Source organism: Lissotriton helveticus, chromosome 2_1, assembly GCF_964261635.1.
Source record: "Lissotriton helveticus chromosome 2_1, aLisHel1.1, whole genome shotgun sequence".
NCBI classification, from domain to species: Eukaryota; Metazoa; Chordata; class Amphibia; order Caudata; family Salamandridae; genus Lissotriton; species Lissotriton helveticus.
In genome coordinates, this window is record NC_136059.1 from 1,185,973,683 (window position 1) to 1,185,989,101 (window position 15,419).

Genomic DNA, 15,419 nt, shown 5'->3' on the forward strand with positions numbered 1-15,419 from the left:
GTCTTCGCTCTCTGCTTAACTCAGATAAACCACTGTATTTTCATAAAATTATGCTAAACTCGGACTCCAAGATGTTCCTGCTATGACTTAATGACCCTAATTACTTTAAGAGGGTGAGATTTAAGACTGCTAGAGACACTGCTAAAATCTGGTTTAATATCTTGGCATTCTGTCAAACTTCTTTTTTTCATCCAAGACTACGGTTATGGGGGAATCCGGGTTTTCCCGGGATTTTTAATGACGACATGGCTCATTTATGGTCTGCACAAGGCATTAATACATTGGGGGATTTATATGGCTCCCAAGGTTTTCTAGACTTTAAAACACTTAAAATTTTGTATATTTGACAGAATCAATGAGATTCAAGTACATTCAAATATATGATTTTTTAATACGTAAGATTAAAATACGTGCAATATTAGATTCTGATATATGGAATTGTTTATATTCATCTAAAAACAAGTCTCTAATTAGCGAAGGTTACGGGTGCCTTAACGCTTATAAAATTAATGACTGTTCTAAGTTAGCAGAGAAATGGAGTGGTAAGATGAGCTCTAACATAACCCCAAATCAGATAGCTGCCTCATTTTCTAATATTAATAAATTGGTTCAATCTTCAAGTCTAAGACTACAACAATTTAAAACTACATGTATGCTTTATTATACACCTGAAAAGATCTATAAATGGTCTACTAATATTTCTATCAGTGAGCGTACCAAATGCCCCAAATGTGTCCTAGTAGCTGCAGACCTTGAACATATGTAGTTTTCCTGCCCGGTTCTGATGGAGTTTTGGTCTGCATTAGAAAAGGTGTTGACAATTAAAAGGATAGATCTACCTCCTCTTACTGCTTTAATAGTATTGTTAGATTTGCATCCTGTTACTTTACCTCAGCAAGCTTTGGTCACGATATTACTATCCTGTGCTAAACTAACAGTAGCTAGAGCATGGATTTCCCCGAAACCTCCTCACATTATGGAATGGTGGTCACTAGTAAATGAAATATATACAATGGAGCTAGCCCTTGCAAAATTACGAGGTTCACGGTCATTAATGAAATTTGAAAAAATTTGGGGTGGCTTCATTTGAAATGTACTTAAATTTCTTGGTTCTTCTTTCTTTTGAGATATTGGGTTAAATGCTCTATAACATTTCGATTTCTTGAATATTCATATTAATCCTGTGTGTCTTAACATTTTTTTTTAATCTTTTGTTTTGTTAAATTCAAATATGTGCTATGAATTGTTGGTATTTTATTCTGCTATATTGATATTACTTATATATGTTTCTTTCTTTCTCCCTCTTGGGATTTCAATAAAAACTTTAAAAATAAAAAAAGAAGAAATATGATCACCTCACCCTCATGGAACTACACTGGCTCTCTTTGCCAAACCTCACCATCTTCAAAACCAGCTGTATCATTTACAAAACCATTGTGACCAGCAGCCCCACTTATCTTGAAGACAAGCTCACCACCTCTGGTGTCAGCCAGCACACCCATAGCCAGATAACCATGAGATTGGAGACTAGAAAGTGAAAAGAAAACAAAGCTAGCCTTTTCGGTCTACGGAACCAGGTTGTAGAACAATGTTCCCTTATCCTTCAAGACCACCCCAATGTTGCTTCAAGTTAAGAGTGTATACTTGCCTTTGGCCATGTAGAGCACTCCACTGCCTTTAGGCTAGGCTTGTATTATACAAGTACTACGTACAAATATAAAACATACATATATACAAACTCTGGGTGTGTGGGTTTTCCTATACTAAATGCCACTCTAATGTTGGATGTTCCAACACATGGGCATTATTCTCTGCGTTCGTGAGACTAAGGACATTCAAAGCGAGTGTTCCCAGGGCAGTCTCCCAAATGTGATTAAGTCTTACTGGGCCAGATGTAGGAAGCCTATTACCGGTCGGTAATGCCCGAAATTACCAAATTTCGGCAGTTACCGACCGGTATTAGGCATTTGAGATGTAGAGGCCTAATTTAAGGATTCGGTAATTTACCGAATCAGTAATTTAAGGAATCTGTAAATTACCGAATTCTTAAATACAGATTCGGTAAATTACCGAATCCTTAATGTAGAAAGCACTGAAGTGAATGCTTTTCACTAGTAAGGATTCGTTATTTACCACCAACTATAAGTTGGTGGTAAATAACGAAAACCGTTAAAAAAGCAATTTTGTGCTTTTTAACAGTGCCATGTGGCATGTATGTGTGCCACATGTGCACCCATGCACTATTCAGGGGTGCAAAAGGGTGTCAATGTGCCACCCTGCCACCCTTGTAAGTCTACCCTCTATTACTGATTCGGTATTTACCGAATCGGTAATTCTCATTCATTCCTATGGGCCTCCAGGCCCATAGGAATGAATGGGGAATAGCGAATCGGTAAATACTGAATCGGTGTTTACCGAATTCTACCGATTCGGTAAAATTTACTGAATCATTAGCTACATACCATTTACCGATTCTAAAATGCCAAATCGGTAAAATTCAGTATTTTAGAATCGGTAAATGATATTTTCCTACATCTGGCCCACTATGTTTTTATTTATTGAAGTTGATTATGCTGGTGTTCCCTTAAAAGCCTATTAACAACCTCATCTGGAGTTTGGCGGATGCAGCAACCTGTCAAAAAAACGTTAGATGTTCCGTCTGCTAAGCTCCTGGTCTCCCGCTCTTTTAGAATTTGAGGAAACCCCAGGTTTCTGTTAGGAGAGCATAAGGTGACTGCCGGCCAACGTCTAAGACTGGAGACTCATTGCTGATGTTGCAGATGAAACATGTAGCTCAGCAAAACGTCATTCCTTCAGTGGAGCCGCAGCAAGAGCAGGTCTGCTGAAGACACAGATTCTCCTTCTGCCGAGGTATTCAAGTAGGGACGGGAACCTGCCAGGACAGTGAAAAGCTTCCCTTTGCTGGCCTGGCGGAACACCAGATTTCCCTCCATACTGTAAATGAGGCCCTATAAATTCACAAACTTTAGGATTGATTTTGAGAGAAAGATTAGAAGGGATCATTCTTACCTTGGCTGTTTTGACCACACAACCGTATCCTGTAGAAAACCCGCATCCAAGGAGACAGGCTTTATCAGCAGGGGCGGCAGGATCGACTTTTACGACAGCACTTTCATCAACGACGGTGTACTCAGTAAAGGTGCTAGTGCACACAAAGTGGTGAACCAGTTTCCCCTTGCAGATAAACCTGGTGGTCCCATCACGCATCAGACCACGAAATGAAGGAGCGCTGTTTAAGAGAGAGTCATGTTATTAGACCTTCAAAAGTCTTTGGTTAACCATTTATGCACCTGCATACAGAGAACACCACAAACTTACTCGTTCCTGACACAAAGATTGCTCTTTGGATTTTTGCAGTTCTTGCACACTCCACATTGGGGAACAGGCAGTGGTACGACTTTGTCACCTACAACAAAAATATTAATGGTTATTATTTCCGCTTTTATCTACACGAACAAAAACGTAATTGTTGTGTCAAACATTTTTTATATGACAGTGCCTAACGGTGAATATTTAAAGGAAAACAAACGAAAAAAAAATGCACAAGTTTGATAATTGTGAGCATGATATGCCGCAAACTGGATGTAGAAAATGGGGCATACAGAACTTGTTCACCCAGACAAAGTGCACAACCCACGACCCTAAGGTTCATCAAATCATTCACTCAAATTCTTAAACTTCACAATTATTTTTCAACATGTATTTTGCTTGCTTAACAATTATCAACTGCGATCGCTATTACTTATGGCTAATCTTACATGAATCAACCATCAAGGTTGTCAAAATGTTACAGAATACATGTTGCAATAATGTATTTCACATTGTAAAACAGCGCTACAATCTGAAGTTGTATTCCATGCCTCACTCCCAATGCTCTTCGGGAAAAGCCCTAGAAATGACAAATAACAAATGTATTCAATACTGATGAAAGCAAAGAAACAAAAGAGGCCTGCCCGAGACCCATTACATATACTGTGTATGTGCATGCTGTTGTTCAAAGTGTCCACGCGTATAACCACCTATGCTCTCCCACATGTTCATAAGATTCGTGGAAAAGACTCCATGCACTCCAACCACTGTATGCACCTTTACAGATCCATGTTACACACCTGATTGAGCAATCCAACTGAATAATCCTCCTTCCTACACACGTCAGGGGTTGCTTTTATTCATTTCAGGTTGGCTTGGATGGTATTTTACCGATCTAAAGCTGTAATACTGTGCCTGGAGTAGTAAAAAGCTTTTGCCATTTTACAGCTCGGCATGGATAGCACTGTGCCAATCCTATGCATAAGGACTTTGCTGTAGAAATGTCAAAAGACTTTGTCCCTTTCTATCTCGGCGTGGATGGCACTGTCCTAATCCTACCCTTAAAGACTTTGATAGAAAAGCAGACATTTGAAGAGAGAAAATTTAGAGTGTCGCTGGTGTTGAGAGTGCTCTATACTGGAGCTGCTTTCCACCTAAAATTGAGAACTACCCAGAGTTCTAGGCTTCTCTTTTATATATATATATACTGGTGCTAGTGCCTAGGATTACACTGCTAGCTGTTGTTTTTTAAATGAAACGAGAAGACCATTTGTAGAGCGCGGTAGCTACCCTAAGGCGTCCTAGCGATACAGACAACACTTGCAGGTGAAAACAGTTGTGGATTATTCGTTTTTTTTAAGAGGAAGGTTTTTAAGTGTTGCGGAGCATATTGAGTTTTTTATGACATCTTTTATTTAATATTTTTATTATTATCAGAGTTGTCTTTATTGCACATTTCTAATATAATGAATTCTGTATTGTGTGCTTTAATGATTGGTTTCTGAATTGAATAAAGCTTGAGAACTGAACTGAACAGTGTTACAAGCTCACTAGTAACATTTAATTTACAGGCACAGAGCACATGTAGTGCGCTTTACTAGGGACGTATAAATAAATTAAATATGCTAGTTGTGGATAAGCCAATGTTATCAAATATTTCAAAGAGAGCACATGCACTTTAGCACTGGTTAGCAGTGGTAAAGTACACAGGGCCATCAAGCCAACAAAAACAAGGTCAGAAAAAGGGGAAAAGGAAGGCAAATAGTTTGCAGATGACCCTTCAGAAACAGTAACTGTCTTTACTAGCACATATTTCTCCTTTCATACTTGACTCGGATATCTGCAGCAACTCCACAAGGGAACAAAAATCCTGTGTTTCTTTTGGATCAATATTGTAGGGGGAACAAATTCAGCAGCTCCCCTTCTATAAGGGCAATAGACCTGCAGCCAGGCACCGGGGTGTTACAGTGGGAGAGGCTAGCTTGACCAGAGGCCTCAGAGAAATATATATAACACATGATTAGCATTACAAGTCTTACTGAGGACAAGGTGCCAAATCACGGATATTTGAACCCAGTCCTGCCGTGTGACAATTTGGAAATAGTGGGATCGATGCATGTGAGTTATGGACGTCTGGCCTCACGCAGGGATGCAGACTCCAACTCCTGAAACTCTAACACTGACAGCATCACTGGTCTACAGTTGATACCACCATAGACTACAATGGCAATGAAGGGTTTTAGAAAGGTAAACCCTGCGTCTTGTGTCACATTGTAGAAAGTTAATTTACTGCCTGGCTTTTTCTCTCTGCTTTAAGTAAGGCAGGGCAGGCAGTCTGGTAAAGACAGCTCAGACGTAAATACATCCATTTATTTAGTCGCATTTGTATCTCTAAATAAATAAATCTATTTAATATTTTCTGAGGTAAATGTGTAGGAATTTCAGAAGGGTGTAAATCCAGAGCCTTAATGGGGAAACCGCCCCTGCCATAATTTCCAGTACTGCGAGTTTTGTTGCCATGTTTGTTTTAGTAGTGAGCATAGGCCTGAGTCTACACCTTTAACGTTATTCCAACATGGTGAAATTGCTATACATACTGGAGCCTGCCCTATTTTGTAGGCCAAGCAGTATCTTATCTGTAAATATTTCTGTTCCTGGTTTCAGGATTTTTTTGGTATGGCCATTTTAATAGGTAAATGCGATTCCTAATTATTCTGGGCATAGACAATGTATGCGTCAATCTTACAGCACCGTGTAATTACTTTGGATGCCTCCCAAGTACCCAGATCCTTAATAGATCATCTAGGTGGTGGTTTTCTGTATTGCTCTGTTTTGCATAAATAAAATATTTTAATAATCATGGCCAATCTGCCCTAGAAATCAATTACTTTCGTTCCTGACGCTAAATATGGCAGCCCCGTTGAATTCTTATTTTTTTTTTGTGCTTTATTTAAATTTTCAAAAGAAAAAAACAGGGCATCAGGAGACAGAAAAACAAAGTACATAATTTAGGAGACACAGAAGAAGAGAACATGGATATACATAACCAAACAAGTACACAACATAGTTAAATATAGAGTGACACAGTTATTGAGAGAGCCAGTCCACCAAAGGATCCCAGTTCTTAGATGCCAATACACGCTTTCTCATCCCCTTAACGACAGTACTGAAGATTCTAATTTGTACCATGCAAGCATCCTAGCTTTCCAATGGATAAAGGTAAGAGTTTCAGGATTTAGCCATTGATATGTAATATACAGTCTGATCATAGCCATTGCAATAAACAGAAACGCTGATAGATGTTGTGTACTTTGAGAACTGGTTGAATATTCATATCCAATTATTATTAATTCCGCTGAAATTTTAACCGGTATTAGAAGTGATTGATTAAGAAAAGCTCCCACCTCACTTAAGAAAAGAGTTAAATTAGGACATGAGTAGAACATGTGTATGGCATCAGCGGAGCCCATTTTACATCAAGGGCAAGAGCCCCCGGTAGTTGAGCTGAAAGTCCCCCAACTCGCTATTTTTGCAGGGGTATGATACAGATTAAACATGGCCATATAACTTTGCGTGCGCAGTGAGCCCGAGACAAGAACAAGAACAGATCTAGCTAATTCAAGCGGTAATTCCAGGTCTAGTATTGGGACACCAAATTTAGCAGCCCACTTTACATTCTGAGCAGATAGGTCATCCGGCAGCTCTGACAGAAGACTTTGGTATAGAGAACTAATTCTAGACTCATTCCGAATTAGTTCAATTAAATTGATCTTTACATACAGATTGGGGTTCCTGGGCAGGTTCTTGTCAAGAAAGCTTCTAATCTGTAAATATTAAAAAAAAATAGTTAGATTGTAAATGGAACTTCTCCTTCAAAAAAGAGAAAGGGGCCAATTGGTCAGAGTAGACTAAATCACCAATTCCCTTCAACCCTAGAGACCTCCATTTTACCATCACACCATCATAAAATATATATATATTTTTTTTTTTCTTTAGTCCTCATTTCGCAACAATTTAAAGTAAGGAGAGTTTCAGGAAACCCCTCTCAACCTCGGGCACCTCTGAGAAAGGGAACCTCATACTTCCATATACTTGATTGGAGAAAGAACCTTGTAACGGAAATGGATTGAGCTAGCCATTATGGCTTCTCTTACAGGTCTTCCTTAGTGTTGTTGCAGAAGCGTAATCATTGGACATTACACCAGTAAGATCAAAGTATATTCTACAATATGGTCACCCTTTATGAAACTCTTCCCAGATGTCCCAAAACTTAAATTTTTTAGAAGTAAGCTTCTTATTTTTATCAAGATTATATACTTTCAGGATTGATGCCAGCCATTCGCTGTGAATCGGTGGGGCTGGTTTTATCCATTTTACACAAATCTCTCTCCTTGCCAAGAGTATCAGGATAAAAATTAAATTCTCCTGAGCTCTGGACAAGGGGCTTATTACATTTGGACCAGTAATCCCAAAAATAACTAAGTTCATACTTACAGGTAGGTGTCTTCCCAGTACCCCTTCTAAGGTTATACCCACATCTTTCCAGAATTTATCCAAGCTGGGGCATCTCCAGAACATATGTAGGTCGTCAGCCGCCTGAAGAGCGCATTTCGGACAACTCTTCACCGTCGCTATGTTCATTTTAGATAACCTTTTCGGGGTCCAATAGGCTCTGTGTAAAGTATTGGAGGAAGCAAGGCAGAGGCATCTAATGGGGTATAATAATTGAGTTTTGAAATAGTCAGGCGGGAACGGATTTTCTGCCATACAGAAAATAAGGCCCAGCAGATCTTAAATTTAGTTTTTTTGAAATAACGGGGTTCCAATACACGTGTTAATACCCCTTTGGCAGCATCCCCAAGTGCTATTTCATAAATGGATGGGGACATATAGGTTGGCATCTCAACATTATCCCCAAGAAGAGGGAGACCAAAGTGCTGGATTAGGGCAGATCAATAGTAATACAACAAATTAGGAACAGTCCAACCGCCCCATTCCTGGGGAAGACACGTCCATTTAGCGGCCCTTCTCGGCCTGCGATATCCCCAAAGAAACCGTTAACATATTCTATCAGCTCTCCCTAGTGTTGAATTAGAAATAAGGAGTGGAATGGACCTAAAATGATATAAGAACTTTGGAAGAACAAGCCTTTTCAGGATATTACAACGTCCATATAACGAAAGATGCAGATGGTCCATTCTCTCAAGTTTCTTATGTAAGGAATCAATTACCGGGAGGTAATTTGGGTCTGGGATCTGATCAACTTCGGGGGAGATTTGAACACCAAGGTATGTAGCCTCATTAATTATAGGAACATGCGAAAGGGGCATAGCTGAGGATTGAATTATTTGAGTCTTTGAGATGTTAAGCTTATACCTGGAGAAAGCACTGAATTGAGCCGCAAGCCTTTCTAATGCTGTAAAAGATGAGCCAACACTGTCAGTTAGTACAACAATATCATCGGCATACGCCAATGCCTTGTAGTCCACCCCGCGAACCCTGACTGGAGTAATCCCCTGGCAATTTTCAAATCATACTCAGGAAGGGATCAATAAACAGAGCAAATAGTAGGGGGGAACAGGGACAACCCTGTCTAGTCCCCCTGCTAATAGAAAAACTTGGCAGATTCTCACCCTGAGATACGAATTGCAGCGGTTGGGGCCAAAGAGAGCACCTGAAGGGCCTGGATGAACTCGGGAGAAAGTCCCTTCCAACGAATTACCGCCCAGAGATACCCCCAGGAGACCCTGTCTAACGCCTTCTCGGCGTCCAGCAGGATCACCCCGAGGGAAGAACTCGTAACCTGAGCCCAATCAAGGAGGGCAATGACGCGACGAATGTGATCTGTTGTATCCCTTCTGGGGATGAAACCATGCTGGCGGATTGAAACTAAGGGGACTATACCTTGGGCTAATCTAAAGGCTAGAAGTCTAGAATAAATCTTGCTATCTGTGTTGATAAGTGCAATCGGTCGATATGAGGCAGGGTTTAGCTCATCTTTGCCCTTTTTTTTAAACAGCACAATGATGGCCCGGCGCCACGAATCAGGAAACACCCCAAGTTGGCCGGCCCTAAAAACCGCTAACATTTCTTGTCTGAACAGTGGTGAGAAGGTCTTGTAAAACTCGAGATGGATAAGGTCGGGTCCAGCGGCCTTACCATTGGAGAGAGATTTAATAGCAGTTGTTACCTCCTCCCAACTGATGGGTGCTGAGAGAACTTCATTCTGTTCCATTGTTACCTGCATGGTATTTAAGGGGTAAAAGAAGTCATCTAAGCCAAGTTGATTTTGAACCATGCTAGGGTCTTCTGTATATAATTTAATATAGAAGCTCACAAAGGCACCAAGGACACCCATGGGGGTCTCTTGCAGGCAGCCCTGTTGGTTTGTGATCCGGACAATTCGGTTCGCAATAGCCCTCTGCTGTAATCTCTGCGCAAGTACCTTGCCTGAATTTTACCCGAACTCATACATTAAAGTACGAAATTGAAAATATTTGGCTGCTATGTCTTGATAAAGAGGTTCTAACAGATTAGACTTAGCTATAGTAACCGCCTTCTGAGTGTTTGATACATCATGGCCCAGACAAATATTGTTACATAATTCAAGTTCAGCTTGCTGCAATTCTTTGAGTCTATCTTTAGTATGTTGCTGTGCTTGTTTCCAACGGTAGGAGGCAAAGTTTTTAGTTTCCCCACGTAAGGCCGCTTTAAATGTATCCCAGACGGGCTCCTTTGAATTCTATTGCATCATCAATCTTAGTGATTGCCGACGTGAATGTGTGAGCCATCTTTCAACACATTGTAACATTTAAATGAATTCAGTTTAGAAATGGCCACTGTGCATTGCGGTTGCCATCTTTAAATGGGTTCGTAAAAATAATACAAATCATTTGTTTGATACCCCTTGAGCATGCGTGTGCATGCTTGTACACCAATCTTGAAATGGTAAAAAAACATTTTAAAATGGATGCCGACTGATAGTGTGATGGGCGACAAAAAGTAAAATAAATAAATAAATGAGAGAGAGAATGGTGGGAAAGAGACTGCCAAGCAGGGAGGAGTGAAGGAGCAACAGATGAGTGGAAGTGTGAAATATATTTAAAAACAGAGTTGGAATTGGAAGGGAGAGCTGGGGGAGGGGAGTGGTGCAACAGAAAGAGTGACAAGGGTAGAAGAAAGGGAATGAAGAAGCAGCAACTGGGGAGAGAGCACGAACACATTCACTCCCAGGGAGTTCTGAAAGTAAAAGAAGAGAGTGTGGACAGACAGTCAAGATGGCAGATGCCTTGCTCCAGAGCTCCCACTCAGCATCAATGGATTCCCTGGTCAATGAGGTCCTGGACTGCCCCAGTGCAGCACTTGCATACAGCAGCAATCCCCACAAGCAGAGGCCTGCAGTCAGCTGTGAGAAACATGGCGATTATCAGAAATGGGGCTGACAAGTGCATGGTGAGGAGAGGCCTACTCTGGTGCATGAAGATAGGAGCACTCTGGTTCTAATAATGAAGGGATGAAGACGAGGAGTGTAGAGACCACCTGAGTGAACCCAGTAGAGAAGTAGGGCCACCTCGAGACCTCCGATGCAGCACACGAGGAGAGGCTGGAGGGGTAGGGTGACCAGAATTTTAAAGTAAAAAACTGGGACATTTCACAAAAATAGAAGGGCTACAATTTTACTTTAACTGAGCTCACAGAATGACAGCGCTCCTTAGCAACGAATTACAGAAGAGGCAGTAAGAACATAAATAAAATGTAATTTTTAAAGCCAGTATCATGCATGTTAATTAAATTGGCCTTCTTATAACAGCTGCTAACTATCCCTGCTATGGAAAATATAATTAGACAACTGCCACCGTTTTCAGTCGACTCTCTAAAAACTGGGACATGAGCTAAATTTCCTGAAATTCCAGGGAAGCAGTTGAAACCCGGGATTGTCCTGGCAAGTCCGGGATGCCTGGTCACCCAACGGAGGGGGGTCATGGGACAATGAGGCACAGACAGGAGACCGGAGACAATGAAATGTAGAGGCTGGGTGCCTGGAGGTGAAACTCCTGTGGAACCAGAGTGGAGGAGGCCGTAAAGAGACAGTGGTCAGCCTATATGATGGAGGAGTGGTGCCGAGCCTCCTATAGAAGGCACTCTAGTTGGAGACAAGGTTTTATCATACAGCAAGAGTGATCTCACCTCCAGGAGCCAGAAGGAAGCCCCTGTATGGAAGGAGGCCCTGGTGCACTACCTAGGTAGCATGGCTTGGCACCGGTCTGGACGGAGTGAATCCCAGCGATAACCACAGAATCACCCCTCGCCCTCTCACCCTCATATAATTGTGTTCAAGCACCGTCGTTTGACGGGTCCGGGTACCGGGGTTGGATTGGTGGGCGCCATCTTGCCTTGGGCTGGGTCGTTTGGTACACGGGCGCCATCTTGGAGCGTCTCTTCGCTCGTGGGGTCTTTGGGCTCGCCTATTTAAGGCGGACTCAGCTTTTGCCACTTGGTCAAGGATTTGGCTTCGTGCAGGTTGCGCTGCGGTCGCGCTGTTTTTAAATTACCTGTTTTGCTATTTTGTTTGCTTTTATTTTATTCTCCCTTGTTTTTAGGCATCAGCTTCTGGGAATCACCCCTCGCCCTCTCACCCTCATATAATTGTGTTAAAGCACCGTCGTTTGACGGGTCCGGGTACCGGGGTTGGATTGGTGGGCGCCATCTTGCCTTGGGCTGGGTCGTTTGGTACACGGGCGCCATCTTGGAGCGTCTCTTCGCTCGTGGGGTCTTTGGGCTCGCCTATTTAAGGCGGACTCAGCTTTTGCCACTTGGTCAAGGATTTGGCTTCGTGCAGGTCGCGCTGCGGTCGCGCTGTTTTTAAATTACCTGTTTTGCTATTTTGTTTGCTTTTATTTTATTCTCCCTTGTTTTTAGGCATCAGCTTCTGGGAATTACCCCTCGCCCTCTCACCCTCATATAATTGTGTTAAAGCACCGTCGTTTGACGGGTCCGGGTACCGGGGTTGGATTGGTGGGCGCCATCTTGCCTTGGGCTGGGTCGTTTGGTACACGGGCGCCATCTTGGAGCGTCTCTTCGCTCGTGGGGTCTTTGGGCTCGCCTATTTAAAGTCGTTCTCTCCCGCGCAGCGGGAACGCGCAGTGGATCGCCGTCCCTTAGCCGGAGTCGTGCCAGAGTCCTGCCCGTCTGCGCTCGTCCGCGTCGAGGTAGCGGGTGCGGGCTACGGACTCTGGCTTCCAGCCATCATACCATCATGTGTAATACAGCGACGTTCAGGTACAATCGCGCCGATCTCTTTTCCATCAGCGACGGTATTTCGGCGTGTAGTCATGATCCGTTACCTCCCCTGTCGGGACCTTATGACTGTGCGTGTGGCAGTTTTTCTCTGGCCTCCCCTATTGGGGTGTGCTCCAGTGTAAGGACTGCCCAAAGTTCGCATATGGACTGCACCGAGCGAGTACTCAGCATATGGAGCTTGAATGTTCGATCATTGGTCAAGCACCATCAGTCCCTTCGGGACATGATAGATAAGGACTCTCCTGACATCATTTTTCGCACCGAGACTTGGCTGCAGGACGCCGACACTGCCATAATAAATCTGGCGTTTCCTTCCACCTATACGGTGTTTACTTTGAACCGCACGTCTAGGGGAGGTGGCATAGCCATGGCGACTAAATCTTGCTTTCCGGTGGACTGGAAAGCCCTTGACCTGCCGATGTGCGAGAGCGCTTCTTTTAAGGTTACTGTCAGTCATCAATTTACTCTTAGTGGCTTACTTATCTATCGCCCACCAGGGAATGACACTGCCTTCAAGGTCGCCCTTGCTGATGTGGTTAGCTTATTTGCTCCTAGATGCGCCAATTTTAACATCGTAGGTGATCTGAATATACATCTTGATCAGACGTCATCTTTACCCATCAGCTCCCTGTTAGCGGACCTTGAAGCCATGCAATTGAACCAACTAGTTACCTCTCCTACCCACATAGGAGGTCACATACTTGATCCCTTCTTCACCACCTTGGTTCGGGCTAGGACATCTGACCCGATGGTGGTAGGATGGACTGACCATCTGTTGGTTAAAGTGTCATGCCCCTTAGATGACCCACAATTTAAACCTGTGGATAGACTGATCCTTAAAAGAAACTGGCGTAAACTCAAACTGGAGGAGTTTGTTAAGATACTGGAGGCGCAGCCCTTGGGCACTTTGCCGAATGTGGGACAGGGATACGAGCAGTTCTGTAACTGGGTCCTTACGGCCCTCGATTCTCTTATACCTTTGCGCTGGTCGAAATGCCACGCCAAAACGCGCAGCCCATGGTATAATGAGGCCCTTGCCGAGCTTAAGAGAACATGCCGGCAAGCTGAGAGGGCATGGAGGAAATCTTTTGACTTCACGTTAAAATCGTTGTACTTTGCCCAGCTTAAATCCTATCACAGAGCTATCTGCCAAACCCGGGCCGCATATTACGCCTCTGAGTTTTCCAACAGCCCTAACCCATCCAAATTAATCTTTAAGGTGCTTAAAGATTTGATGGGGAAACGGGCAACCTCGCTGGAAATCTGCACGGACTCTCACTGTGAAAGTCTGGCATCCTTTTTCGTGGAGAAGGTGCAGGCAATCTATCGAGGATTTACACCATCTGTACTCGGGGATAAACCTAGTGACGTGAAGGCTTCGGTCTCCGAAACTCTGTCCTCTCTGCCGGTCATGTCTGTTGAGGTTTTTGACACGCTGAGCCTCAAAATTAAATCTGGCTCTCCCTTAGATCCGCTGAAGCCGGAGCTTATTACTCTTCTCCCGCCCCTCTGCCGCGTGCCCATATTGGACCTGATTAATCTTTCGCTCAGTGAGGGCGTGGTTCCTCCCTCCTGGAAGCAGGCAGTGGTTAGCCCCATTTTGAAGAAGCCCAACCTTGACCCCCTGCTTCCTGAGAACTATCGGCCCATCTCTCTTCTGCCTTGGACTGCCAAGGTTACTGAGGCACACGTGAACTCCATTCTGTCTGCCCACCTCTCTCGTAATAATATTCTTGACGAGAGTCAGAATGGTTTTCACGCACAACACAGCACTGAAACTGCTCTGCTCTTTATGACCGAGCACTTGCGTTCAGTGCTGGATGTGGGACAGACAGCGGCGCTCCTCTTGTTAGACCTGAGCGCCGCGTTTGACACGGTGTCTCATGACATTCTGATGCGGCGCCTAGAGGAAGTGGGTATTGAGGGGAAGGCTCTTCAATGGTTCCGCTCTTTCCTTTCAGGCCGGTTTTTCAAAGTGGCCATTCCACCTGGTCAGTCCTCTTTTCATCCTCTGGGACTGGGTGTCCCTCAGGGCTTTGCGCTGAGTCCCACTTTGTTCAACCTGTATGTGAAACCGCTGGCTGCTGTCGTCAGACAATGTGGCTTAACCATGACATCGTATGCCGACGACACGCAGCTGGCGGTGACACTCAGTGGGGACCCTGAGGTGACGGCGCCCAGATTCCGTGCAGGACTAATAGCTGTAGCAAAATGGATGCGTAGCAATTGCTTACAGCTAAATGCCAAGAAAACCGAGGTCCTGATTCTAGGGAAGCAGGCGGAACTTTGGGGAGATCAGTGGTGGCCTCCTGAATTGGGGGTGTCCCCTGTCCCAGCGGCCGAAATCAAGAACTTGGGGGTCTGGCTGGATTCCAACCTCTCTTTTACCAGCCACACAAAGAAGGTTGCAGCTACCTGTTATGGTATTCTGCGAGGACTGAGACCAGTCCTCAAATTCTTCAACCCTCCTACTCGGCAACTGGTGGTCCAGGCCTCTATTCTTTCTCGGCTGGACTACGGGAGTGCACTGTTGCTTGGAGTTAACCAGGCTGAGGCTACTAGGCTGCAGAGGGTGCAGAATGCCGCTGCGCGGGCCATTGTTGGCCTCCCGAGACGCTGTTCTGTCTCTGCAGTCTTGACCTCCCTTCACTGGCTGCCAGTCAGACAGAGAATCAAATTCAAGGCTCTCTGCCTGACATTTAAGATCCTGAAACTCTCTTCGCCTCCAGCCCTTGTGGGCCTTGTCTCCCTCTATGTCCCTACGCGGTCTCTCAGGTCGGATTCTCTAT

The 15,419-nt window shown here is 43.9% G+C and overlaps 1 protein-coding gene across 1 annotated transcript in view; it reads right to left on the bottom strand.

The window, feature by feature from the left end:
* Positions 1-15,419, bottom strand: part of LOC144818537 (alcohol dehydrogenase 1-like) — a 290,421-nt gene that overhangs the window by 174,539 nt on the left and 100,463 nt on the right. Inside the window, exons 5-6 of the mRNA XM_078676057.1 lie at positions 3,340-3,427; positions 3,031-3,250 (exon numbers count right to left, since the gene is read on the bottom strand). Of these exons, the coding sequence (XP_078532183.1) occupies positions 3,031-3,250; positions 3,340-3,427 (308 nt within the window). The remainder of the gene's footprint in view (positions 1-3,030; positions 3,251-3,339; positions 3,428-15,419) is intronic.